Here is a 27,314-nt window from a genome sequence, read left to right as displayed (position 1 = left end):
AGTTTTGCATGTGATACAGCTACAAGCCTGTGGGGCCCAGGGAGTAGGAATGTGGTGGTTTGAGTGATAATGTCTTCCCATAGGCTTATATATTTGAGTGCTTGGTTCCTAGTTGGTCAAAATGTTTGGGAAGGATTAAGGGTGGCCTTATTGAAGGAGGTATGTCACTGGGGTGACTTTGAGGTTTTAAAAGCGTAAGCCATTCCCAGTTAGCTCTCTATGCCTTATGGTTGTGTCTCAAGATAAAAGCTTTGGGCTAGAGAGTTGGCTCAGAGGTTAAGAGCACTGTCTGCTCTTTCAGAGGTCCTGAGTTCAATTTCTAGCAACCGCATGGTGGCTCTTAAGCGTCTGTACTGGGATCTGATGCCCTCTTCTGGCCTGCAGGTGTATATGCAGACAGGGTACTCATAATACATTTAAAAAAAAAATACATGAATCTTAAAAAAAAAAAAAAAAAAAAAAAAGATATGAGCTCTCAGCTACTACTCCAGTGCCATGCCTACCTGCTGCCATGCTTCTACCATGATGATGGTCGGGACTCTAACACTGAAACTGTGTGTCCCAAATAAACTCTTTTCTTCTATAGTTGTCTTCGTCATGATGTCTTATCACAGCAATAGAAAATTACCTAAGACAGTTTGGATCTAGAAGTTGAGGTACTGTTAACTAGAAAATTGATTTGAAAGGGAGGATTACATGAAAGAGAATGAATGTTTTGGTTAAGGTTCAAGGATTACTTGAGGAAAACAAAGGAACTGAGGATTTGAATAACCATTTACCTCATGAGTATTAGCCAACAAGTAAGAGTTAGTTTTGGGAAAGAAGTCTGGTGGGGTTAGGGTGACAGGTGCTTGAATGACTTCAGACATTCTACATTTGAAGACAAAAGTAGATTGCCAACATGACACTGGGTATATTGGCTTTACTGATGTGTACCCAATACTTTTAATACTTGCCAGGATTAGACTGTACTGGGGTTATGTATAAGGAGATGTGCTATATATATATTTTTTCTACTTTTTTTGGCTCACATGGATATATGCATTTTGTGTTCTTGAGGCACTTGGATTTGTCTTCTTGCAAACTTACCTTATTGGTATCATATATGATTTAATTGGGGTAAGAGTAGACTGATACATGAATATTGTTTTGGGGTTCATAAGTCTTACATCCCATTCTTATGTTTAAAAATACTTCATTGTTTGCTTTTAATCATAGTCTTGGAGGAGGAACTTTCTTTGGTCTCTGCTGTCTTCTTACTGGCTGTAGCACTTTTGAAGAAGCACTTGAGATGGCGTCTCGTGGGGATAGCACCAAAGTGGACAAATTAGTTCGAGACATTTATGGAGGAGACTATGAGAGGTTTGGCTTGCCAGGTTGGGCTGTGGCTTCAAGGTAAGGGAGTGTGTATGTAGAAAGAAATACAGAACTAAAATCCTGTTGAGTGTATGTTTTAAACAGTTTCATTGAAATGTCATTTATAAAGTTACCTGTTTAAAGTATTTAATTTGGGGCTGAAGATGTAGTTGAGTTCGTAGAGTGCATGCTAGTGTATATGAAGCCATGTACTAGTATGTATGATCCCCAGCACTGCATAAACTGGGTATGGTACATGTTGTAATCCTAGTCCTGGGGTGAAGACGGGAGAATTGGAGGCTAGTTGGTATTCACAAGCACTTGTCTTTTTTAAATGTGTAATTTAGTGGTTTGTTGTATAATTACAGAGTTTTACAACTATTACTATAATTCAATTTCAGAACATTTTTATCATTTTAGAAACCTTGCAGCCCTGAGCTATCACTTTTCCCTTTTACTCCTCACCCTTCTCCCAAGTTGCTTTTCTTTCTTTCTCTGTGAATTTGTTTACTCTGAACATTTCATATATATGGTATTATGGTATGATCTGTCATGACCAGCTTCATGTCACTTAGTGCAAAATATACCAGAGTCATGTAATTAGAGGCTTATGTCACTGTGCTCTGCTTTATTTTCTTAATCTCTATCTAGGAATGAAATTGATGTGCTGCATGGTGACCTTATGTTTAATCTTTTGAGGAACTATTAAACTATTAAACTATAGTTAAAAAATAGTTTAAACTATTTAAACTATTAAAGTACTCTCCAATGTGACCACACCATTTTACAGCCCCAGCAATTTAGGAGAGATAAATTTATTTTATGTCTTCGTCTGTTTAAGAATCCCTCACCGCTTTTCATAAATTGCTTTAGTAACTTCATTTTCCGATGCAAATGGTTAAAACTGTACTAATGACACTGCACAAAGGCAACCTGCAGTTAGAAGCTGTCATAGCAGCCAAGTGTAAGGAAAGAGAACCACTGGAATCCCAGGGTAAGAAAGTCAGACAAGCAGAGTTTACCCTGATGGTTACTGAGACCTGAGAGTCCCACAATGAGGATACACAGACAGTCCGTCTACCATAGCTCCTTTAGGTTTTCTCCCATTTCCTCTTATCTGCTTCCTGAATCTTCCATTCATCTTTGCTTTTTTCATCTTCACTTTTTCTTTTGGGGATCCTTTGTCTGTCCTCTGCAGAGCTCAGAGTGGCCTTGAACTTTTTTTTTTTTTTTTTTTTTTATTCATCTTGATTGTAGCCCCCTCACTCATCTCCTCTCACCCTCATTCTTTCTCCCACCCCCAACTCTTGTCCCCTAGTCCTCCTCAAGGGGAGGGCCTTGAACTTGTAATCTTCCTATATCAGCTTCCTGACTGTTGGAAATAATAGGAGTGTGCCACCTGGCCCCAGCTCATTGTGATCTTGAGTTTTGTTTTTCTGTTTGTCGTTTAAGGAATATGTCTGTTGAAACCTTTTGCTAATTAAAATTACTTTTTCTATTTATTGAGCTTAAGAATTCTTTACATGTTGTAGATAAAGGTTCTTTGTTCGTTTTCCCACTTCCTTGTTGACATCTGCAGTACAGATATTTAGGCCTTCCTTCCTTCCTTCCTTCCTTCCTTCCTTCCTTCCTTCCTTCCTTCCTTCCTTCCTTTTCTTTTCTTTCTCCCCTCCCCTCCCCTCCTCTCCCTTCCTCTCCTTTCCCCTCTCCCTCTCCCCCTTTCCTCTTCTTGGAGAAGGTCTCCTGTATCTCAGGCAGGTCTTGACCTTGTTGTGTTCTGGCTTTTTATATCCACACAGATCTGTGCTAATATGTCCCGTTTATTTAGTGGTAGAGATCATATGTAGGGATCCATGCATGCTAGGCAAGTACTCTACCAATTGAGACTACATGAATAATCTCTTTTTTTTTGAGTCTGGCTGGCCTCAGACTTTTGAGCCTTTTTCTGTAGTGTCATTTGCCCTATCCAAGGTTATGAGGATTCACTTCAAAGAGATTTATGGTTTGGGTTTTGACATTTATGTCTGACCCCGTCGGTGTTAGCTTTTCTGATAGCATTCCATATTCTCGGTCTTGCACGGTTTGTTTTGTTTTCACTTGTTCCAGCTGACCCATCTGCTGAAAAGACTGTTCTTTCCTTACTCTTTTGAGCCCTTTGTCAATAGTCAGATGACTCTAGATGTTTAAGTTTATTTCTGGAATCTCAATTTCTTTCTATTCTCTATACTTTTCTTTAGAGCAGTACCACATTCCCCTGTTTACTGCAGCTTTGCACTAAGTTTTTAAAGGGAAAGTGGCAGACATACAGGACACAGGCCCGCTAGCTTGTTCTTCATTTCCAAGATTATTTTGGCTGTGTTGAATTCTTGACTTTCTGGATGGGTTTTAGTATCAATTTGGCAGTGTCTGTAAAGAAGACAGCTGGAATTTTGATAGGGATTATGTTGAATCTATTGACCAGTTTGAGGAGTATTGCCAACTTTTATTTTTAATTATTTTAAAATTTTGTGTGTTTGGCTGGGCATGGTAGCACACACCTTTAATCCCAGCATTCAGGGAGGCAGAGGGAGGTGGATTGATGTGAGTTTAGGGCCAGCCTGGTCTACAAAGTGAGTCCAGCATAGCCAAGGCTATACAGAGAAAACCTTGTCTCACAAAATAAAACAAAATTTTGTGGTTTTTTTTATTTTTATTTTTTTTAGATGTATGTATGTATGTATGTGCACCCAGTGCGTGCCTGGTGGCCATAAGGTCAGAAGAGGATATTGATAGAGATGGTTGTGAAGCCTCCATTTGGGTGCTGGGAATATAAACTAGCTCTTCTATAAGAACAAGTACTTTTAACCACTGACCCATCTCTGTAGACTTGAGTATTGCCAGCTTAAGGTTCAGGAAGATGGCCTTCTTTCCATTTAGTTAGGTGGTTATCTTCCAGTCACAAAAGATTTTAGTACACAAGTATATGCCTGCTTAATTCTCTAATTATATCAAAAATAGAAGTCTTTTTCTCCTTCCTCTTGCTGTTTTTGAGACAGGATTTCACTGTGATGCATAGGTCTGCCTTGGTCTTTCACTGAGATGCTGGCCTGTGCCACCATGGGATTTTCTTAATTTTATTTTGTTTGTTTATATATGTATTTTTTTAATAATTACTTATATGTATGAGCGTTTTGCCTGAATTTGTATCTGTGTACCATGTGTGTACCAGGTGCCCATGGAGGCCAGAAGAGGGCACTAGATTTCCTGGGACTGAATAGAGAGCCTTACAGATGGTTATGAGCTTACATGTGGGTTCTGGGAATTGAAAGGGTCCTCTGGAAGAGCAGCCAGTGCTCTTATGGTGAGCCTCTTTCCCACCCCTTTTAGGTATGTAATTACTTTTTGTGTGTGTTAGAGCACATGTGTTTTTTGTCTTGTTTTTGAGACAAGGTCTCCTGTGTAGCCCTGGCTGGTCTAGAATTTGCTGTGTAGACCAGGCTGGCCTTGAACTCTTAGAGATCTACCTGCCTCTGCCTGTGAGTACTGGTATTAAAGGCATGGGCCACCATGCACAACAGAACACTTGGTTTTTAATATTTGAAAAGGCATTCATGTGCAAGTGCTTGCTGAGTAATAGGCCCTTAGTAAATGCTGTAGATTCTGTTTTATTTGCAGCATTTGATTACTGATCACCACTTCCTTATTTTTGTTCTTGGGTTTGGGTCACAGTTACTGATAAAGCATTTATCAGTAACAAAAGACTTTTTTTATTTCCAGGGCAGCCTGGAGCTTTAGTAGCTCACCAGAACTCAGCTGTTGTGTTCTTTGAGCTTATAAAGTGAGTTTTCTATGATAGGTGTGACTGTGACCGTTGGAGTGGAATAGTTTCACAGTAGGGATGACCTGCTGATAAGAGAGGTCTTCCTGGAACTCTGTGGTAGAAGATTAGGCAGTGTTGCCTTTCGGTGGGTCTTCTTGGATAGGGATCTCTCTGGTACCAAAGTTGAGTTTTAGTAGAAGACCTGCTCATTTAGAATACTTCCTGGGTTTTTTTGTTTTTGTTTTTTTAACTGAGCTCTCTTTAGTGGATGCTCCCATCATTCTGTAACAAAAAGTGGAAAGACTTGCTATAAAGTAATTTTGTCATAGTAAAGTAACATTGAAGTTCCCCTGGACTGTATTACCTTTGTTTCAGCAGTGAAATGTTTTTCTTCCACTTACAGTTTCGGAAACATGATGAGCAAGGAGAAGAGAGAGGCTGCCAGTAAGGAGGATCTCGCCAGAGCAACTTTGATCACCATCACCAACAACATTGGCTCCATAGCAAGAATGTGTGCCCTTAATGAAGTAAGGGGACATGATATTGTTCTGTTACTCTGAGGAAAATGCTGACTTTCTAAATGGGTCTCTTTACAATGTGTCCAAATGTAGTTACTGGGGTAAACGTTAAACACAAACTTTATACTCTTGAGAAACAGATTCATTTTCATTGATTCCCCCCCCACACACATACACACCTTTTTCTTCCTGAAGATGAACACTGCTGCCAGAGGTGAATGGCTTCTTTTGAGGAGACTATAGAGGGGGCGCAGGAAGAAGGCCAGTGTTGAGCTGGGGGTGGGATGAATGATGGGTAACAATGGTGAATCTAGATGCTGTGTTTATTGGCTGCTGTGGAGGTGTGGAAAGGAATCCACAGGAAGCGACTGAAGCTGGGAGAAGACTGAGCGGTCAGAGGAAGGCCCCCCTTGGTCCCTCTCCACCTCAGCAGAGCTGTCTTCGTGCTTTCAGCTTCTTTACAGTGCTGCCTTGTAGCATTCAGGTCAAGCAGCATTGTACAGGGCTATGAAAGAACCAAGAATGGGCTGCCCTTAGGGAAAGTATCTAGGATCCAGTTGGTACAGCTTTATGGCTTGTCCCTATTTATACACTTGGTTTACAGTTACTCTTTAAATAATATAGACATGTGCCTTAAAAGGAGACCTTAAGATCCAAAACGATTTATCTAAATTTTAATTTAGAAGACACTATACACCAGATTTTTAAAATTCTGTTTTCATTTGAATGACATTTCTTTTTTTTCTTTTTTTGTATATTTTCTTTCTTGTGCTTAAGTATTAAAAAATTTTCAGTTGGTGTGCATACAGCTTCTGTTTTTAACTGAAATATATGGTTTGTGGCTACATTTTCTTTGTGTGAGTGCGTGTGTATGCATGTTCAAGTGGGAAGGTCAGAGGACAATGTACAGTGTTCCTCAGGAGCTGTCCACCTTGTTTATTTGTTTGTTTGGCTTTTTGAAAGAGAGTTTGTTGTGTAGGCCTGGGTGTCCTGGAATTCGTTGTAGACCAGGCTGGCCTCTAACTCAGAGATTCATCTGCTTCTGCCTCCACAGTGCTGGGATTGACGCTCTGCACCACCACTGCCCAGCTTGTTTGTTTTTTAACTGGCTATGGAGACATATTAAAGGCATATGTACCATGACCAGCTCACCTTTTTTTTTTTTTTTTGAGACAGGGTTTCTCTGTATAACCTGGGCTGTCCTGGACTCACTTTGTAGATCAGGCTGTCCTCACAGAGATCCGCCTGCCTCTGCCTCCCAAGTACTGGAATTAAAAGGTGTGTGTGGCATGGCTCATCTTATTTTTTGAGACAAGGTCTCTCACTGGCTGAAATAGGCTGGCAGCTGGCCCACAAGTTTCTGGGATCTGACTGTCACTGCCTCTCCACTTCTGGCATTACAGACTTGCCACTGCCTCTGCTTTCTTGGGTGGATCCTAGGGAGATCAACTTTAGTGCCTCACATTTGCATGAGAAGGACTTCACTGACTATGCTATTTTCCTAAGTCATGACTGTATAGTTGATCAGATTCTTATTTTGTCATAAATTAATCAAATAGAGCTGGGCATTTGGTTTCTTGGAAGTGGTGACTATGGTAAGTATTTTGAAGTATGAACCTGTTCTTTGGCTGTTTTATTCTTGATACAGGGCTTACTTTGGAGTGAACCTTGTGATCCTGCATTGTGATTGTGCTTACAAATTCTGGTAGATTGCTGAGGGGTTTGGCACAGGCTGTGCCCATTTAGAACATCTTTAGCATTGATGCCTGGACAGCTTCACTGATACTGGGGCTGGAATACCAGGTAGACTTTGTTAGACAGCCACGATTTTGCTTATTCTGTTCACAGATGAAGGTGAATTGTTTTTAGCTCTCACATATCTTTGCTTCTTTGTGTCATGTCCTCTTTTAGGTTGGTTACTTTCTCCTTGCCATGACCAAATCTCTGACAAAAGTAACTTAGGAACAGGATTGATTTTGCTCATAGACTGAGGGTATCGTCTGTCATGGTTGGGAAGGAATGATGGTCTGGAGAACCTTTGTTGGCAGAATGTGAGGCTGCTTGTTTACATCTGGATATGCTTGGAAACAGATGAATGCTGGTTTTCAGCTGCCATTTCCCTTTTGTCCTTTTTATTCAGTCTAGGATGGTGTTACCACACCCAACACAAGTCTTCTTTTCTTAATTACTCCTCTGGGAATGCCCTCATAGCCAAATATGCATAGCTCATATGTCCTCATAGAGCCTCACTAGTGCTCTGGGTGCTTCCTACTCCAGCTGTGCCAACAATCAGTATTGCCTATCTCACGCTTAGCCCTTGTCAACCTGTCACCCAACAGCTCACTTTAAATCTAACATTGTACTCCTTACCCCTGCTGTCATTTTTATGTTATCCATCTATGAGTGTCAGTAGAATCTGTCTTTCACATTACAGATGCTCCTCATTATCAACTGTTTCTTTCTTTTCCTCCTCTTAGCTCCTCCCTTTTTCTCCCCAACCCTTCCACCTACTTTATGTCTTTTTGTTGTTGTTTTGTGCCCCACTGAATTTAATTGGAATTGCATACATAGGTAGGGCATTGTTTCCTTGAGTCTGGTGACTTGGTTCTGAAGCTGGACATGAAGAACCATGTCTTTAATCCCAGCACTCAGGTGACAGAGATAGGCAAATCTCTGAATTCCAGGCCAGCCTGGTCTATAAAGTAGGTTCCAGACCAGCTGGGACTACATATTGAGAATCTGTCTTAAAAAACAAAGCAAAAGTTTATTCTGAGACTTAACCATAATCTTATAATGGTGAGCGTCTATAAAATCAAAAGCCAAAGTACAACTTCCAGTATAATTAGGCAGAGTAAACATTTCATTCCATAAGTAAGAGACGGGAGCAGAGCAAGGAACTTAGAGACTATAACAGAATAGGATAATTGGCAACTTTTGTAGCTCTGTGTCCAGCACCCAGGGCTCAGGGTGCCATCACTTAGGCTCCAGTAGGCTTTCACAGTTTTGTTTTGTTTTTAGCTGTTGTTGGTGGCAATTGTAGTTTCTCTCTTGAGCTGACTCTACATGGAGTTTACAGTTTTCCTGGGAAATATCCCAGGTTCCTGTCGTCTCCAGTATTTTAATGTCTACGTTGCAACTTGACTGTTTCACATAGTTGCGTCTTGGAGCCTCCTTTAGGGACTACTTCAGCTTGTCCCACAGTGTTTGCTTTCTGGAGCCTTGGTGCGAACTCAGTGACTCCACAACTCTTGGATCTTTTTTTAAAAAAACACTATTTATTTACTTACTTACTTACTTACTTACTTACTTACTTACTTACTTACTTACTTATTTATTTATTTATTTATTTATTTATTTATTTATTTAGTGGGTGTGGGTGTATGTTTGTTTTGCGTGTCAACGTTTTGTGTTAGGTTGTGTTAAGGACAGCTTTTGGGAATCCTTCCACCATGTGGAATCAAACTAGGATTATCAGGCCTAATGACAAGGGTCCTTACCACTGAGCCATCTTCCCAGCTTGTAAGTGCTAATTTTTAAACCCTACTTTATTTGGGGTTCCTTATGCCTCTGCCTACCTTCTCCACCCCTTATCCCTCCTAATGCCTTCCAATACCCCAACACTAGGTAGGCGAGAAAGAAAGTTAGTGGGAAGAGGGGGTGGAGTTCTCTTTGGCTACTTCCTGCTTTTTAGGGTCATTGGGGTCTTTGGGACAAATCTGATCTCATAGTCAGGATATCCAGCAGTCCAGCAAACTGGCAAACGCAGGAGCAACTTTCTTCCTTCTCAGAAAAGCATTCTTCTCTCTCTGGGCTTTGGTATTTATCCCCTCTCAGAGTCCTCAGAATTAAACTATCTCTAGCTTGCAAAGACCACACCCCTCTCCAAACTGCAGGAGGCGATTATCAGCTTTGGACAAACTAAGGCAGTCTCATATGCCACACTTGGGATTAAAACAAAACCTTTTTATATAATATAACTGAGTTTTTAAAGAAACCAAGACTTGCACTACACCAGCCCAAATCAGAGATTGTGTTGCCTGCAAAACAGCACCACGTGGAATCCCTGCTGCCTCCTGCTTTTAGCTCCAGATGTAGCTGTGCCTCATTTACTACAGTGACGGAGGCCTAAGTGTGCCTGCATGTCTGAACCTAGGAACACACTGTCCTGGGCAGCCCTTTTGGAGCAAGGTGTCACTAATTTGATCAGATAGTCTTGTTTTTGTTTTGTTGTTTTTGAGACAGGGTTTCTCTGTGTAGTCCTGGCTGTTCTGGAACTCTCTTTGTAGACTAGGCTAGTCATGAACTCACAGACACCCTACCCTGCCTCTCCAGTGTTGGGATTAAGGACATTTGTCACCACACCTGGCCAGGTAGTCTTTTTTTTTTCCTTTTAAATCAAAGTTTTTCAAATAAGTTTCCATTGTTGTGCCTCAGAATATCTTTCTGTTGTCTGGATGGACTGTCCCTGGTTTCTCTGTAGTGGCCCTAATCTTTAATAATAAGAGTCACTTTACCCGGACCGATGCTCATTTCTTTCAAATTTCCCGTTTTTCACATCTCTTGGTGCTTCGTGTTCCAGATTGTTCTACATCCTTCCAGCAATCCAGAAGGCCTGTGTACCATAGTGTTAAGTCATGATGATGGCCTCACTTCTTGGTATCTGTTTCTTTTAAAATGTACCTGTTATTGTGGGGTGGGATGCACATGGGCCACAGCATGCTTGTGGATGTTAGAGGGCAACTTGTGGAGTTGGCTCTGGGCATTGAAGCCGTGCCACTAGGCTTTGAGGTAAGCTTTTTATTTCTTTATTTTAAGCTGATTCACCATTTCACTGGCTTACTGGTACCAATTTTCTGTGTTGCTGCTCTATTTTCTTTTCTCTAGAAAGAGATAACTGTCCTCTCTCTCCTTCTTTCCTTTCTCTTTGTTTTTTTTTCCTCTGTTCTCTCTTTGTTTTTGTCTCTCCCCCCACTCCCACCCCAATACCTATGAATGTGCAGATGTGCAAACCCATGCTTATGTGTAGCCAGAGCAGGATACTGCATGTCTTCCTTTATCTTTCTACATCTTACTGCCTTAAAAAATGGATTCTTAACTCTTAGCATCTGCCTCTCTCGGGCAGATGCTGGGGTTACAGGTATGTGCAGCCAGTCTGGCTTCTTATGTAGGTACTGAGATTTGTCTTGGGTCATCGCTCATGCTTGCAGCACAAGCACTGTTATTTACTGAGGTGTCTGTCTCTCAGACTCTCTGTATTCTTTTTCTTGTCAAATTTCTGGCAAGAGCAACTTCAGGAAGGATTTATTTGAACTCATGGTAGGGCCATAGAAATTGATTGTGCTTGCAGCAGTGTGAATGTGAGCTCTTGGTAACAGTGGATGGACCAGGAATGTCGGGGGGTGGGGGAGTGAACGGTGACTTTCCTTTTTCCCTCAGAATGCTCCCAACCCCCAATTTAAATCTCTTTGTAAGTACCTTCACAGACAAACCTAAAGTTGTACCTCACTAATGCTTCAGGGTGTCTTAATCTGGTAGGTTACAAAATTAATCATCAGCAGTGCTGCTATTTTTTTTCACTTATTGTTAAGTGTTCCATAGTGATGTTACTGTTTATCATATTTAATACAGCTTTTTTTCATAATCTTTGTGTGTACACTCTGGGGCAAGTTTGCAGAGGTCCTGTATTGTCTGAAAAGCAAATCTCATTAGACCTCCCTGAACCAACTGGATAGAATTTTATTCATCAGTCAAGTTGCTGCTGAAAACTGCATGCTGGGTGTAACTTTATGAGGAAACAGAAATCAGGGTGTGAACTCACTGCCACTTTTCTGTGCTCAGAACATTAACCAGGTCGTATTTGTCGGCAATTTCCTGAGAGTCAACACAATCGCCATGCGGCTTCTGGCGTATGCTCTGGATTACTGGTCTAAGGGGCAGCTGAAAGCACTGTTTTCAGAGCACGAGGTGAGTGATTTGTTTCCAGGGACTGTCACGTGAAAAAGGGCACAGAGTTAAAGGGCTGCCCTGGGATGCAGTGAGTGGGCTGTTCCCACTGTGTCCACGCAGTGGCCTTGAGCTTTTATTGTTGTGTCTGAAAACTATTCCTTACCAATGTAATGAGGTGGGTGTTGAACTAGTTTAACTTTAAGCCAGTTTTTGTTATTTGAAACAAGGCCTTGCTATGGTTGGAACTTGCTTGTTCAAACAGGCCTGTTTGAACTTTTTAATCTCTGCTTCCCAGTGCTGGGTTGAATCTTTGCTAGGTAATACAAGGAAATAAAGGTCTTCTTACGATAATATCCCCTCCCTTTCCCCCATTTATACAGATTAAAAGTCTCTGGGCATCTGCGTGGTGAGGTTAATCTATGCAGACACTTTAAAATATGCAAGACTCCCAAACTAGAACCACTTCTGGTCCCAAACATTTTGGATAAGGGGAACTCAGCCGTAGCCACAGCTTTATGGATTCTGTTTTGCTGTTCTCACTGCTTGTTCATTTTCCCTTCTTCTTAGCTTGGGCAATTTGTTCTCGGCAAGACTTCTGACTTGCACCTTGATGTCTGCCCTTGACATTCATTATATTAGTCCTGAGACCCTTGTCTGCCCTCTCATGGCAAGTTTGGCAGTTAGTTTAGCAGTTGTAGGGATGTGTTCTTTAGAATACACCACCAGGACTTGAAGATTTTCCTGTTTCCATTTTTAGTTTTAGTTGTTTTTGGTGGCCCTTGGAAGAGAACCTCAGCTTTATATTCTGGCCTGATGATCTGCCACTGAGCCTCAGCCCAGCCCAGTTGTTCTTTCTTACAATATTTTAGTTTCTAACCTCCTGCTTGTAGACTGGTGTAGTCCTGGAGCATGTTCTGTAGACTAGGCTGGCCTCAACTCACAGAAATACACTACCTCTGCCTCCCAACTGCTTTCTGGGATTAAAGGAGTACCCCACCACCACCTGGCCAGTTTATTATTTTTTTATCCTTTGTTTATTTTTGCTTGGTTTCTGGTTCTTGTTTGAGCCCACTCCTTACTGCTGGAAACAGGCATGTGTCTTCCTCTTCCTTTTTTTTTTTTTTTTTTTAAACTGGGTCTCACTATGTAGCTGTCTGGCCTGTAAATTTGTAGATCAGACCATCAGGTGGAACTCATCTTCCATTCTTATTCCCTTCTGTATAGATAGGTTTGGGCCTTTCCACCACCACCCCTCCCTTCCAACTATTCAGGCTTTTGTCCTCCCTGATTAAACTTAAGTGTCACCTTGTTTTTGGATGCTGGAAATTGAACAGCCCTTTGCTCCAGGACAGGACCGCCACCATCTGTCTGTTAGGGTTTTATTGCTGTGATACAGACCATAACCAAACACAGCTTAGGGAAGAAAGGTTTACTTGGCTTACATATCCCCGTCACAGTCCAATGAAGGAAGGCAAGACAGGAACTCAAACTGGGTGGAACTTGGAGGGAGGAAATGATGCAGAGGCTGTGGAAAAAAACTGCTTACTGGCTTGGTCCTCATGGCTTGCTCAGAACCCAGTTCTGAGGAACTGGGCTGGCACCACCCACAGTGGGCTGGGTCCTCCCACATCAGTCAGTAATCAAGAAAATGCCAAATAGATTTGCCTACAGGCTAGTCTAATTGGAGGTATTTTCTCAGTTGAGGTTCCTCTTCTCAATGCAACACTAGCTTGTGTCAAGTTGACAAAAAACTAACCAGAACAAAACCCTTGCCAGGTCTGAGTCTTAGCTGCCGTACTGCCCTCTGTTCCTGTTGAGCATCTCCAACATGCAGCCCTTCTCTGAAAGGGAGTTCCTTGGCCTTTTCCAGACTTGATGTGTACTCTATGCTCAGGAAACAAATGGGTCAGATGTTAAAGGGATATGATGGTGTTGTTTAATATAGTAATAATATTTGTGGGAGTTAAAAATGACCTTATGGTGTTGGAGGGATGGCTCAGTGGCTGACAGCACACAGTGCTCTTGCAGAGCACCTAAAGTTTGGTTCCCTGTACCCATGTTGGGTGGCTTACAACTACCTAAACAACTCTAGCTCCAGCAAATTTGATGCGTCTGGTCTGTGCAGCTGTGGTCATATGTACTAATAGCTGTGTTCATATGTACTAATATGTACTAATGTAACATATGCATCTAAAAGTAATTTTTAAAAATGATCTTACTTGTGTGTCATTTTTCAGGGTTATTTTGGAGCTGTTGGTGCACTCCTTGAGCTGTTGAAGATACCCTGACTGTTACCCAGAGGACTTCCTGAATCCTGCCACTGGGACATCTGTGGACTTGTTGGATTTTTTGTTTTGTTTTGTTTTTTTTAAAGAGACTCAAGTTTTATGATCGTGTACTACTCAAATCAGAGCAAGAAACAAATGTATTTTTCTAAGTCATCAAGATAAATTTCTAAAATTCTAAGAGCATCCAGTAAGGATTTTTTTTTTTCCTGTCTAGGCAGTGTGATGATTTGCTGTTCATAACTGTTCTTCAGGGTAGTACTGTTAACTCTGAGGTGCTTTGGAGTCCCAGCACACCCACACAGAATATACAACAGAGAGCTGTCTGTCCTGCCAGCAGCTGACTGCTTGTCCTATTGAAATGTGTCAGAACCTCACCAATTTTGTCAGTATGCCCTTGGAGATCATCTGTGCTCTCTGGTTCATGTTTAGCCTCTGTGTTAACTTGCTGAAAATGGGTTTATTAAGGTTCTACAAACTTGTCAGGTTTGTTCCGTAGATGATGCTCAGCATGAACTTTGGAAGGGTACTTCTATCCTTTATAGTGTTAACTTAGGTATGTGTGGAAAGACAGGATTTCGGGTACAATTCTCTTGGGTAGGGTGATTAGGAACCTTGTGGGAATGGGTAAGCTAGGTGAAAAAGAAGTGCCAGATGAGCAGGAGAGTTTATCCTTTCACACTGAGTGGCAGAGGAGACGGAGACGGTGTTTATTAAATAACTTATGTCTTTCAGGATGCTGGCATGTGGGATACTTGTAGAGAGATGAATTAGTCTTGGTAGGGGCTGGACCTTTCTTCTGCGCAGAATAAGCAGCTCTCTCTGCTTTCCTATTATATGCACTAAGAAATGGCCTGCATTGCAGCTGAGGGCAAGGGAGAGCTTCTCCACAGTAGCCTTGCAGCCAGAATGGAAACCTCGAGATGTTTTGGCCATTCGGTTTTGGGTTCTGGTGCCAGCTTTGGGGCAATAGGAGGCTCTTGTTGGTTTGGACCATGGGAACTCGGGGTTAGACTTGGCTGGCTAGCCTGCTTTGATGGTCCCCAGTCCTCACAGTGTGGATAGCTGCCTTTGTGCTTTGGCCCATTTGGATTTCTGGTGCCGTTGGGCTGAGGTATCACAGCACAGTGCACAGGGTGTAGAGGGGTGGCAATCCTTTCCTATTGCTCCCAGCTGGGCCCACTGAGAGCCTCAAAACCGTCTCTCCATCTACCTCTTGTATGAGGAAGTTTCTTCATCTGTGGAAAGGCTCTACTCATCATCACCCACCCCATATCCCCAGAACTCACATGAGCTCTGCCCTGGTGCTGGCTTGTCAAGCACCCAAGTTGTGTTGTCTACACCTTGGCTATTTGACAGTGGTGAACAGTGCTCTGTAGTGTTGTTCTGTCTTCCTACACTGAAACTCCCACAGTGTTAAATAAGCCTAGGGGCACAGCAGGGTATGAGTGCTATTGTCCTGTACCCACCCCCCCCCTCAGGTAGGAAGGAGAGTTTGTGGCCCTGGAACATACAGAACTAGCCTGAACTAAAATGGGAGGAGGATGACCAGTGTGAAGAGAAAATACTTTGTGAGCCTCAATGGCTGGATGCGAGGGACTGGATGTGAGGGTACCTAGTTTAGAATGCCTGGTTTTGAGAACCCCCAAAGCATGAGGGCATTCAGGTCAGACACAAAGCAGAGGATGTGAGTTTTGGTGACAGAGTGAGGAGTTAGTGAACCCCCAGAACATGGGAAAAAAAAAAAAAAAAAAAAGCAAAGGGGCAGTGAAGGAACAGGACCCAAAGGCCTGGGAGTCCAAAAGTAAAGTGTTAAATAGATACTTTCTCAATGGGTTATAAGGTTGCCCAGAGGCAGCTCCGGGGTTATGTGTGGCCTTAGTGAAGCCATGGGCTGAAGCTGAGCAGCACATTTGGAATGCATGGTGTGGTCTGGCTTCTTGCTGTCTACAAGGCCTGATGCATTTCCCTCCATCAGTATGCCCCACCTCACTGTGGGAGGACTTATTAGAGATCCACTGGTGAAAAAGTTGACAGGTACATAATACAAAGTATTTCAAAATCTGCCCTTTATTTACATGTGTTTGGGTCAATTACATGCATGTTTTATCTTTAAACAAGTGATTAGCAAAAAATGCATTAAAGTTTTAAAATAGCAATTAAATATACAAAAATATAGCTTACAAAAACCAATGTTTAAAAATATTCTGCTGCAGAATTCTTAGTGTACAAACACGTCTATGAAACCTGAGGCTCAGCATTTCATAAACTTTTGAGGGAGTTATATCTAATGAATAAGCCCCAAAGGGCTAAAAGTGCCACTCCCCCACTTTCCTGGCCATGACTTGTCAAGAGACCCAAAGGTAATGGTTCTAGGCCATCACTAGGAAGATGCTCTGCCAGGAAGGAAAGGCATGGACATCACTGAGGTTTCGACCGCACTATCCCTTAATACTGGTACAGGTCCCTTAACAATGGGAGGACCGTGATCTGAATGAACTACATCTTATCTTTGAAACAGCAGGGTAATCCTCCCTAACCCTGTGAACAGAGGACCTAACAAAGTGTCCACTTGGAATAAAAGCATCTTAGAGTAATTTGGATTCTAAAGCCAAACTTGAACAGGGTGACAGGTGTTCAACTCAACTAGTGAACCTGAATCCTGTTAATCTTACCTAAAAACCCTTCACCTGGCATTTCAGGTACCTCTAAGATTTAGTTAGGTACTGTGTTGTGTCCATTTTAGGTAATTTTTTTTTCTTAATTAAAGATTTATTTTTATGTGTATGAGTGTTGGCTTGTTTATATCTGATGCCCTCAGATGCCAGAAGAGATCTGGAACTGAGTTATTGATTGAAGCTCTGAGCCACCATGTAGGTGTTCGGAACTGAAGCTGGTTCATCTGAAAGAGCAGCCAGTGCTCTTAACCACTGAGCAATCTCTGCAGACCGTCAGGAGGTTCTTACAGCTGCAGGGGAAGATTAACCAGGCTAGAGATTGCATGAAGTGCCAGAAGAGTGGGTTTCCACGTCTCAAGGTTCATCTTGAGCACAGGCATACTTTACCCACTGGGCTGTAGGGAAGCAGGTGAGTTGGGCAAAGACCTTGGGTGGTGGTGAACAAGGCACATACTGCTTTTCCCCTTACTGTCTCCCTGGAGGAGGCAGCTTTATTTCTTATTAGGAGAGGGCAAAATGAACTTAGAAAAATTTCTGCTAATCTGAAAGTTGGGTGAGGGGAGAATTCTGCTTCTGGGTCTCATTTGCAGAGATACTTGTTGTAATAATGACTGTTAGCCCTAGGGACTTAGGAGACCTGTACCTTGACAAGTTTTCCTGCTTCAAAAAAACACTGGTACCAACTAAGAGTGACCAGAGCAGCTTGAGAAGGAGGAGGGTGGCAGCTGGTCCAGGCACCTAGAGATGCTGCTTAGGGCTACGGGGAAGCTGTCATCCTGAAGAGTGTAGGAAAACCAGCTGTGCTGTTTTATTAGGGGTAAGGGATGTGTCTGTAAAGGAATCTGTATGAAAGGAATGTGAATGCAAAACCAACTTCCATCTTTCATGGACAACCCCACTTCTGGGATGGTACACAGTCTTGTCACTCAAAACGAATCGAGTGCTCACGGGATAGAATTTTATGAACAGCAGCTAACTACTGTGATGTGTGAATTTTGTGAAACAATATTCAAACAGTCCAATTAAGGAAGACTGAGCAACCAAGTCAAGATTCAGTGTGGAGGCCAGGCCTGGTGCCCTGCCTTTAATTACAGCAGAGGCAGAGGAAGCTAGATCTCTGAAGCCCGGTCTGTAGAGTTTCAGGACAACTGAAAGTCCACAGACCCTGTCTGAAGGGAAAAAAAAATTGCTGTGGTAGAGCCAGGGGAAGTCCCATAGTTGGGAAGTTGTTTAGTTTGTGACCAGGAAGGTATGTGTTAGCAGCAGCTCCTGGTTCCTCATGCCTGTGCTCAGCAGACTGGACTGGCAGGGCTTCTAGAAACCTTTGCTACAGTTCCTGGGTGGTGGCTAAGGAAAGGAGAGCTTAAGAGGTTGACCTGCAGACAGTGGCTTTGAGTGGACAATTCAAACTAGTCTGAGCACTTGTGCCTAGAGTTCTTCCGAACATCTGCAGATATCTCAAATTCCCAGAAAATAGGTGCTATTGGTTTTCAGCACAGCTTAGGGTGGCTGTTCCAAGTCAGAGATGGCGTGCTTTGGAACAGAGGAAAAGATCTTTTGTCAAGTCTTGTCAAGAACAGTATTTGGCAATGTGGTTCCTCAGTATAGACTTCGAGTGAGGCCATCAGCCTCTACCTGGCTGGGTTTTTTTGTCCTGCTTCCTGGTCAGGCAAGCCCAGGTTACAAGAAACTGTTAGTCAAGGATGTGCCTTCTCTGTTACCGTGACCCAGGTTTTGTTCCATTTCTAATGCCAGCTGAACTCAATGGACTCCTAGGCAGCAATGTTCAAGGCATGAAGTCCAGCTAGTGCTGACTTAGGCTCCACAAACCCCAAAGTCCACACGCAACACCCAATCCTCTGGCTACTTAAGACACTTAAGAGTCCAGTGGTCTAAGAGTAGACCAAAATCCTCATACATCTACACATAAAGGTTACCAGAAATGATGTGAAAAGGGGCCTCGATGCAGATTTGGGCCTGAGCAGAATGCCTGACGGGAAGCACTGGTAGGGGACCCAGCCAGTGCAGCCCAGTGGCAGTGGGTGTTAGAACAGCTGGAGAAATGCTACTGCAGTGGCAGGGGACCACCAAGCCAAGGAAGAGATGAGAAGCATGTTTTGCACAGTTGTAGCTTCCAGCCCAAAGAATGCTTTTTAGGAAGCAATCAGATTAACAGTGGCTGAGCAGAAAAGATTACGGGACCTCATTCAGGTCCACCAGAATGGGTCTCCTGGTGCAGAGCAAAGCACCCCCAGCATTCTTCCAATGCCCCTGACCATTCAGGCTACACACCAACCACTTCACAGGGCTTTTGGTGATGCTGAATGTAGTAGTGAGAACAGAGATAGAAAAAGCTGCAGCTAAAGGCCAGGATTCTACAAAAGCTGTGAATGGCAGTAATTTACAGTACCTCATGGAAATTAGGGTGGGAGGTTTCCTATTATATTCACTTCTGCAATATGAAATGGTTAATGCTAGTTTGTTAGCAAAACTAGGCCAGAAGAAGCCCACTTCTGGCATTGGTCATTGAAAACATTTCACTGTAAACTGAGTATATGGGCATTTGACTCTACATCTAGAAAAGCAAGAGGAATACAGGTATGAATTATTGGGGCCAATCAGGCTAAGGCTCTCAGAAAATGGTTCACAATCCCTTGTTCTGTATAGGAATCCAGCTGGCCTGCAAAAAGTAGAGCACACTGGGAATTGCAAATTCTCACCAACCAGATTTGTGTTTTCCAAATGAACTCTGCCAAAACTCCCCCACCCCCTTTGCAAGAGGGTCTCACCATGAAGCCAAGGCTGGTCTCAAACTTGTGACCCTGCCTGCCTCGGCTGGGACTACACAGGTGTGTACCACCACACTTGGCTTCCACAGCACTTTTTAGACAAACAGGAATTTTCTTCCTCATCTGGCCACTGGAGGCAAAGGCAGGTCCCCTCATTCTAAGGTTAGGTATTTGTCAACAGAGTAGCAAAGACCCCCATCCTCTCCATCTACTTCCTGCAGAGCAGTTGTTGAGGCATTGCAGTGGCACTGTTGTGACGAGAGGGGAGAGAAAGCTATGTAAAGAGAACGTTCTGTGCTTTACATGGCTAGTTTACAGTGTTCACAACGCCCACTGGAGGCAGTTGTCTCTAGAAAAGTTGGACAGAAAGAGCCAAAAAGCAGCATGCATGTTTCTCCTATAAAAACACCTTCAGTTAGGAATCTTGAGTCCAAGTAACTGAGGTACACACCAACAGAAGGCCAGCCATGCAGGAGCGTCCTCAAACTATTTACAACTCCAAGTGGCTCACTGGCTTCAGAAATTACAGGGAGCTTACTGGGGATAAATGTTTAAAAATGCGGTAAGACATTTTTCTTATGTAGAAAAAGAGCAGAAGAAGGACAGAAAGGGAAAGGAGAGAAGCCGAAGTGTCTGTCCTGGGTCATCCAGGTGGGTGAGGACTGGCCTTGCTGAGAAAGAGGCTCCTCTTTGGAGCCATCTGAAGGGCCCAGAGAGACCCCTTAGCCAGTGGGACGAGGCCAGCAGCTGTAATGGAACACACTACGCTTTCGGCATTCGGCACACTTGAGCAGTGCCCTGGCCCCCGGGTTACACAGGGACAGTGGAGGTTCAGGGTCAAGCTCCTGCTGGGCTAGGAGGAGAAACAGAAGAGGAATGGCTCCTGACCAGGCCTTTCCAAGTGTTTCTAATGGCTTCAACTTGGAAGATTTGACAGCAAGTGTGAACTGGTGTGTGTGGCAGGGGTCCTGCTGCTGTTGTTCCCAAAGTCTTCAGGTTCCAAGATGAACCCGAAGAACCTTGCAGGAGCTGCCTCACCAAATACTGGCAGCCAGGTGTGCTTCAGCTGATGGAACAGCTGGTTTCACTTGACTCAGGATGCCGAGGGTCTGTGGCAACAGAGCAGGTGAAGTCTGAACAGCAGCTTAAGGTCCACGGGTGGACCCATTCAAAGTTCCTTTCTAACACGTGTTTATCTTCCCTTCTGCTTGATGTAGAGGTGCCTGGGAGACACAGGGGAAGATCAGAAAATTTCTGAAACCAAACCTGCAGGCTCATCCACTCCTTTTGGCATAGGGTGATAATCAGGGTGCTTTGGTTGTCACAAGATCCAGATGCCTAGGGTCTCAACTTGCCTGGCTCAAGAGTTCTTCATGAGGCAAAGGAAGTGATAGTGGGTGTCCCAGGCAGAGAGCAGCGAAAACATTGTCTGCTTGTGTTCCTCCTGGCTCCATACTGCTGTGTCCAGCAACAGTCTGATCCTTGTAGGAAGCTATACAATGTTCTCTGCCCCAGGGAGGGGCTCCTGAGGGGGACCACGGTCCTGTTTACCGTGCAACTGGGCCAGCTGCAGTACCGGCATGTTGCACAGGGGACACACTTTTCGGACTTCCAGCCACTTAACAAGGCACCTGCAGAACAAGACAGCCAGGTGGGAGACACTCCAGATTTACAGTGGCCCCTGCCCTGAGCTCGCTGCTTAACTGACTGTCAGTTACACAGAGCCAGCGAGGAGTCTAGAATTTAAGCCCCAGACTCCTCATCACCCCCTGACAAGCCAGAGCCTATCTCCTACGAGGTGACGTGAAGGTGCCACTGTCAGCACTTCTGTTCTCCTATAAAGTATGCTGATGAAGGAAAGCAGGAAAAATCAACATTTCTAATAAAACAAATTTTTCTGGAGGGGATACGAATGTGTCTAGAAAGGGAGGCGACCTACAGCACCATGTAGATCTACAGTATCTACCGTGACTTAAGACAAATGGTTTTGGTTAGAATACAGCATCAAGAGATGGAAACAGCTGTTGGAAAGTTCCAGCTAAAGAGCTGTTTATAGCGGTGCATGATGGGCGAATCTCTGCCCAAACCTGAAGTGGTGTTCATGTTCCACTTCCCTGGTTCCTCCTAATGTCACGAACACATGCCTGTGCCCCACCCTGTGCAATGCTGTTAGTTTTCTGCATTACAGACCAATTGTGACACCATCAAGCTTGGCTGCCAGTGCCCCATAGCCTGCAGGAAGTTGGGTCACATGAAATAATTCCATACCAATACTCACTTTCTGTGGAAGGCATGCTTACATGGGCAGATCCCCAGTTCATCTCGAGGCTTGAAGTCCTCTAGACACACAGCACAGAGCTGAAAGGCAAAGTCACACGTGAGGCCAGTATCCACCAACCACGGTGTGGGTTCCTGATGCTCAGCAAAGCAGCAACAAGAACTTGGGCTCCCTAAGGCTGCTAGTAAGAGAACCAGGCTGCATACTCTGAAACCTGTAGCTAAAGTCAGCAGATGGAATCCTTAAGGCATGCTGAGTCGTACCTACCAGCACCCGAGAGGAAGGAGAAAGACTTGTGAATTCAAGGAGAACCTGGGCTGCAAATGAAAACTCCTGAAAAACCTGAAAAACCTTAGAGACTTCATGTAAGGTTAATCCTCACCATCAACCCAACTGGCTTTTGAAATCACCAAGGACTCAGGCCTCTGTGCCTGGGAAGGTGTTCTAGGGAGGCTTAACTGTGGAAGACATGCCTTAAGTGTGGGCTGCATGTGCACACTGACTAGAAAGGAGGAGCAGGAAAGACTAGTGAGTAGCAGTGTTCATTTCTCTGCTTCCTATGGGAGGACAGTAGGCAGCTCATCCACCTACTAAGGCAAAGCCTTGCCCGCTGCCAGGTCTTCTTCACCGTGAAAAAATAACCAAATGTCAAAATAGAACCTCTCTTTGTAAGTTGCTCTCAAGTGTTTTGTCACAGTGACGAGAGGAGTAACTGATAATACACAACGTGCCTTATGGTATTGTCACAGAACTGGCTAGGGATGTAAGTAGAGGGAAGGAAGGAGATGTTCATCTTTTTCAGCTTTTGAAAATGAAGGTATTCAAGCACATCACTTGTATTAGAAAATGGCTCAAGGGATGATTAAAATACTTAAAAACAACTTACCTCATGTAAATTCAGTTCTTTTACTTTTTCTTTTAATATAACCTGTAAGATTAAAAAAATGCCCTTACACCAATATGAATATAAGCAGGTGCCTTTACCCACTGTACCATCTCACAGGCCACATGAATATTTACTTGGTGGTCACAGTATCTGCCTAGTATGCATGAGGCTCAGGCTTCAAGCCATTGCTACATGCACAGAAGCAACTGAAGAATTTCTCATTTGCATCTTTTATATATGTATGTGTAAATTATATAGGCTATATAGAAACATGCATGTATATAGCTCATTTTCCTCACACTCATATTAGAAACAATTTCTTTTACACTTTGAAGCAGAGTATTCTAACTCTCCCCTACCTCCCCCAAGACAGGGCTTCTCTATGGCTGTCCTGGAACTTGCTGTGTAGACCAGGCTGGTCTCAAACTCACAGAGATGCTGGGATTAAAGGTGTATACCACTACCACCTGGATTGCTTTTTTTTTTTTTTTTAAAGATAAAAAAAATAGGGTCTCATGTAGCTCAAGCTGGTCCTGAACTCACTCTATAGGTAATAATGACTTTTAACCTCTGATCTTCCTGTCTCCCTTCCTGAATGGCTGGGATTACAAGCATGTGCCCCAGGCTCAGCTAGGTGGTGCTGAGGCTTGGACTAGGGCAAGCACTATCTGAGGTACCTCTCCAGAGCTACGTCTGAATCTTTTAGTGAGTAGAACAAATCCTGGGAAAGACAGCATGAAATTGGTGGAAAAACCTCACATTCAGTAAAGTAGCACTGGCTGATTAGAACTGGTAACTCATAAAAGATTAAAATGCAAAGTCAATTTTAATTCTGAAAGCTTGATTATTGTATGCTATGTTCATCTAGATTTGTCCTGGGTGTATGGTAACAAAATTGGCTGAAGTGAATGTGACATCACAAGGATTCCATCCAAAAAAAAAAAAAAAAAAAAAAGCTTCAGAATAGACTTTTTTTTTTTTTTTAAATTTATTTTGTTAATTACTTGGGGGCTGGAGAGATCTCAGTGGTTAAGAACACTAACTGCCCTTCCACAGTACCCAGGTTTAATACTCAGCACCCCACATGGTAGCTCATAATCTTCTGTAACCCCAGTCTCAGGGGATCTAATGCCTTCGTGCCCTATTCTGGCCTGAGGACATGGTGCACAGACAAACATGCAGGCAAAACACCTGTACATGTAAAAGTTTTTAAATTATCTTATGAGCATTGGCCCTTTGCCTGCATGTGTATTTGTGTACCATATGTGTTCTTGTTATCTATGGGCTTCTATGGAGAAGACAGTCAGATCCCCTGGAACTGGAGTTACAGTTATAAGTCATGTAGATGCTGGGAACCAAGCCCAGGTCCTCTGCAACAAGTGCCCTTAACTGATGGGTCTTCTCTCAACCCCAGAACAAACTTATATTTATGTTTTTGTTTGCCTGTTTGCCGGGGGTGGGGGTTGAGATTGAGACAAGGTCTCTCTATATTACTCTATCTATCTTGCATTCACTCTGTAGACCAGGCTGGCCTCAAGTGCAAAGAGGTCTACCTACCTCTGCCTCTTGAATGCTGGGATTAAAAAGTATACCACACCTGGCTACTTATCTTTATCTTAAAGGAGAAAATCAGACAAATTAAATTTGGTGAAAATGTCTAAATTTTGGGTGTCTGACATTCAAATAGAAAAGGATTTTGAAGGCAAATCACAAACAAGCTATCATCCAACCACAGAATAATGTGCTAAAATCATATTCATTTTAGGGTTGAATTTACCTTTTATCTCACCTGATTAGTCCACATCAATTTCACCTATTAAACAACAACCAAGGCCAGTTTTACTCTAGTTAACTTACTTGCAGAGATAGATTTTTCAAGATTATGATAGAACTGAGACAAAAGGATTCAGTCATTTAGAAAATTACAACACTCAGCTGCTTTAGACCCACATGGTAGTGCTGGAGAGGGACACAGGTTAGTCACAGACAGGTACAGGGAGTTCACTTCAGACACTCCCACACGGGTGGAAGTGTGACATCAGTGCCGGCAAAGTTAAAGAAAAAGAAACTACCTTTTCTCCTGTCTCAAAAAAACCTAAAGACAACAAAACTTTCATGTTTGGGGCCAAAATTAAGGAAAATTTAGGACTACTGTTTGATTATGTTAGAGGTAAAAATATTAATATATGATACATGGAGACTAAACTACTTTTATTTTGCTTCAAGAAAAGGTAGAGTCTTATCAGCATGGTTGTACAGGCCTGTAATCTCAGCACTTGGAAGGTCATGGCAGGAGGATTGCTTTGAATTCAAGCCAGCCTGGACTACAAAACAGGTTCCAGGTCAACCTCAGGCATATAGTAAGAAAGATCTGTTTAAAAACAACAAAACCTGACACCACCAACAAAAGCAAGCTGGGGTTATCAAAACCAATGGGTGAAAGGCTGGTGTCCTGAGGTGAGGATAGCACAGTAACATCTGGGTGACCTGGAGAAGAGAGCACAGTAACACAGCTGGGTGACCTGAAAGGAGGAGAGCACAGTAACAACTGGGTAACCTGGAGGAAGAGAGCACAGTAACACAGCCAGCCTCCTCTGAGCAGTTGCTCTATTGTTCACGAGGAGGAAGATTCACTCAGTGGGATGCGTACTCTGTTAAGTCAGTGGTGACTTGAAGGGTTACAGATGACTGCCATTTTTCTTCAGCAAGTATTGGCTGAAATTCTGTCATTTTATTCTATCATCTAAATTTTTATAGCTTCAAATAATACCAATAAAAGATCATATGAGAAAATTAAATTGATCTATTCTGTGCTAAGATGAACCCATATTAAGCTAATCCCAGTTTAAACTACAAGTGAATCACAGTCTAAGTTTAGTGGAAAGCACAGTAAAAGCTAATCATAATTAAATGTCTCACCTGTTTGTAGGCATAAAATTCTTTGTGTGCTTGATGTCTTAGCCTAAAAGACACAAATGAACAGTGCAATATTGAGATTTTGAAGACTATGCCCAGTGAACCATGGGATATCACCCATTGTAAGTTTTAGTGAAATCTCATTGAAACAAGAATCACAACACAGACATTGTAATGAAGATAAAAGTTTTCTGGTGTTAAGGAAACTTAGTAATCAGTGATTTCAATAGTTAATTCTCAATTTTAAGACACAAATTCGATAAAGTGCAAAAACTAAGGACACAGCAGTTCAGAAATGTAAAAAGTGCACATGCTGGAATCCTTTCGTCCACATCAAGACATAAGTTGTTCTCAGGAGCCTTGAAGCTTCTGAAATGACCCCTCCCAACCAGTACACCCTTAAAACGGGCCCTATTCGGCCTTTTATCACCCACTCACATACATGGGTTGTTTGGTGAATCCTTCTTTGTGTTTGGTTTCTTCCAATCTACAGTCCCTGAGACTCTTTGTATCCAGTTACAGAGATGTCTGCCTAGTGTCTGTAGACAAAAGCCTCCCAGCATTTGGGAGACAGTAGCAGAAGGATCAAAAGTTTAAGGTCATTCCTTGGCTACAGAGAAGTTTGAGGCCAGCCTGGGCTATACATGAAAGTTTTAAGACAATGTCCTAAAATTATGTACTATTTTACCTACTACATTTAGGTCTGAGAGCCACCTGAAGTGAGACTTTATGTGTGTTGTAAGGTAGGGTTTTAGCGTCTTTTTGTGCCTGTCGTGGTTTTTACTGGCTTCATAAAAATTCTCAAGATCCTCCTGTCCCTGTAAATTGCAGGGTCTGCTATCAACTGCCACATGCAACATGGGGAGCGTTTCCTCGACCTACCCTGCCCCAGTGCTCCAGCTTCCTGTCCTAGCATACTGGTTCCAGTGGCATCCCTCAAAAACTCCGAATACCGGGTCAGGTGTGACTTAGGTATCAGGCAGACACAGAAAAAAGCCAGGTGACCAGGAGATTGCAGAGCAGAAGCTAACAATCAACCACAAGTCAAGAAGAGACAGGGAGTGCTGGTGGACCAGAAGCTAGGTGGACACGCTCTAAGAGACGGAGATTTGTGTTGTCTGGACTCGCCTGTCTTACAGTGCTCTGTTGAGAGGGCCCTAGAAACCTAACAGCCCATGTTGACACTATTTTTAAATGTTTTTATTCTAGGGGCTGGAGAGACGGCAGAGCAATTAAGAGCACTATTAAGGTCTTGACGAAGACCTGTGCTTTGTTCCCAATACCCGCATCAGATTGCTCCCAACTGATTATAATTTCAGTTCTAACAATACCTGGTCTCCACGGCACCTGCACACATGTGGTGCTCGTACTCATGTGGGTACATGGACATTAAAAACAAAACCTTCATTCTAAGATAAACACACAAAGGTAGAGTCCACACATATTCTTGATTTGACACAGTGTTAGTGTGTAACCTAGACCAACTTTGAGGTTAAAAACTTCCTGCCTTAGGACCCTGAACTACCATGCCCAGCTCACATATATTTTCTACATACTTCCCCAGTGCTTACAGTCACCACAGGAAAAACAACATGGCATAATACTGACATCGGCTAACTGCCAACAATAGGCCCCATTTGAATTCCACAAGATTTTTCACTCATGCCCTTCCCTTAGCCATAGTCAAGCTCGGGCTCCTGTTTTACAGCTAGTATGTCTCCCCAGCCTCTATTATCATGGTAGTTCCTTAGCTGTTCAAGCCTTTGATACTTAACTATCATTGGTTGGTCAAGTCACCACTGTATGTTTTCTGACACACAGCTGGAGAAGAGAAATTAAAATCATATTCCTACCTTACTTTTT

At 43.0% G+C, this 27,314-nt stretch overlaps 2 protein-coding genes across 3 annotated transcripts in view; one reads left to right on the top strand and one right to left on the bottom strand.

Annotated features, from left to right (window-relative positions):
• Pank2 (pantothenate kinase 2) overlaps window positions 1–16,691 on the top strand; it is a 34,706-nt gene extending 18,015 nt beyond the window's left edge. For both annotated transcript variants that reach the window (XM_055609205.1, XM_055609279.1), the window contains exons 4-7: window positions 1,219–1,395; window positions 5,559–5,682; window positions 11,512–11,637; window positions 13,857–16,691. In XM_055609205.1, coding sequence (XP_055465180.1) covers window positions 1,219–1,395; window positions 5,559–5,682; window positions 11,512–11,637; window positions 13,857–13,907 — 478 coding nt within the window. In that variant the 3' untranslated portion in view covers window positions 13,908–16,691. The remainder of the gene's footprint in view (window positions 1–1,218; window positions 1,396–5,558; window positions 5,683–11,511; window positions 11,638–13,856) is intronic.
• The window catches only part of Rnf24 (ring finger protein 24), a 47,823-nt gene continuing 36,465 nt past the window's right edge, over window positions 15,957–27,314 (bottom strand). Inside the window, exons 3-6 of the mRNA XM_055609396.1 lie at window positions 25,455–25,497; window positions 22,536–22,577; window positions 21,650–21,729; window positions 15,957–21,002 (exon numbers count right to left, since the gene is read on the bottom strand). Coding sequence (XP_055465371.1) covers window positions 20,864–21,002; window positions 21,650–21,729; window positions 22,536–22,577; window positions 25,455–25,497 — 304 coding nt within the window. The 3' untranslated portion in view covers window positions 15,957–20,863. The remainder of the gene's footprint in view (window positions 21,003–21,649; window positions 21,730–22,535; window positions 22,578–25,454; window positions 25,498–27,314) is intronic.

Source organism: Psammomys obesus, unplaced genomic scaffold (assembly GCF_907164565.1).
Source record: "Psammomys obesus unplaced genomic scaffold, mPsaObe1.curated_primary_1811, whole genome shotgun sequence".
Taxonomy (NCBI): Eukaryota; Metazoa; Chordata; class Mammalia; order Rodentia; family Muridae; genus Psammomys; species Psammomys obesus.
Note: the sequence above shows the minus strand (reverse complement) of the source record. Positions and strands in the feature narration are given on the sequence as shown.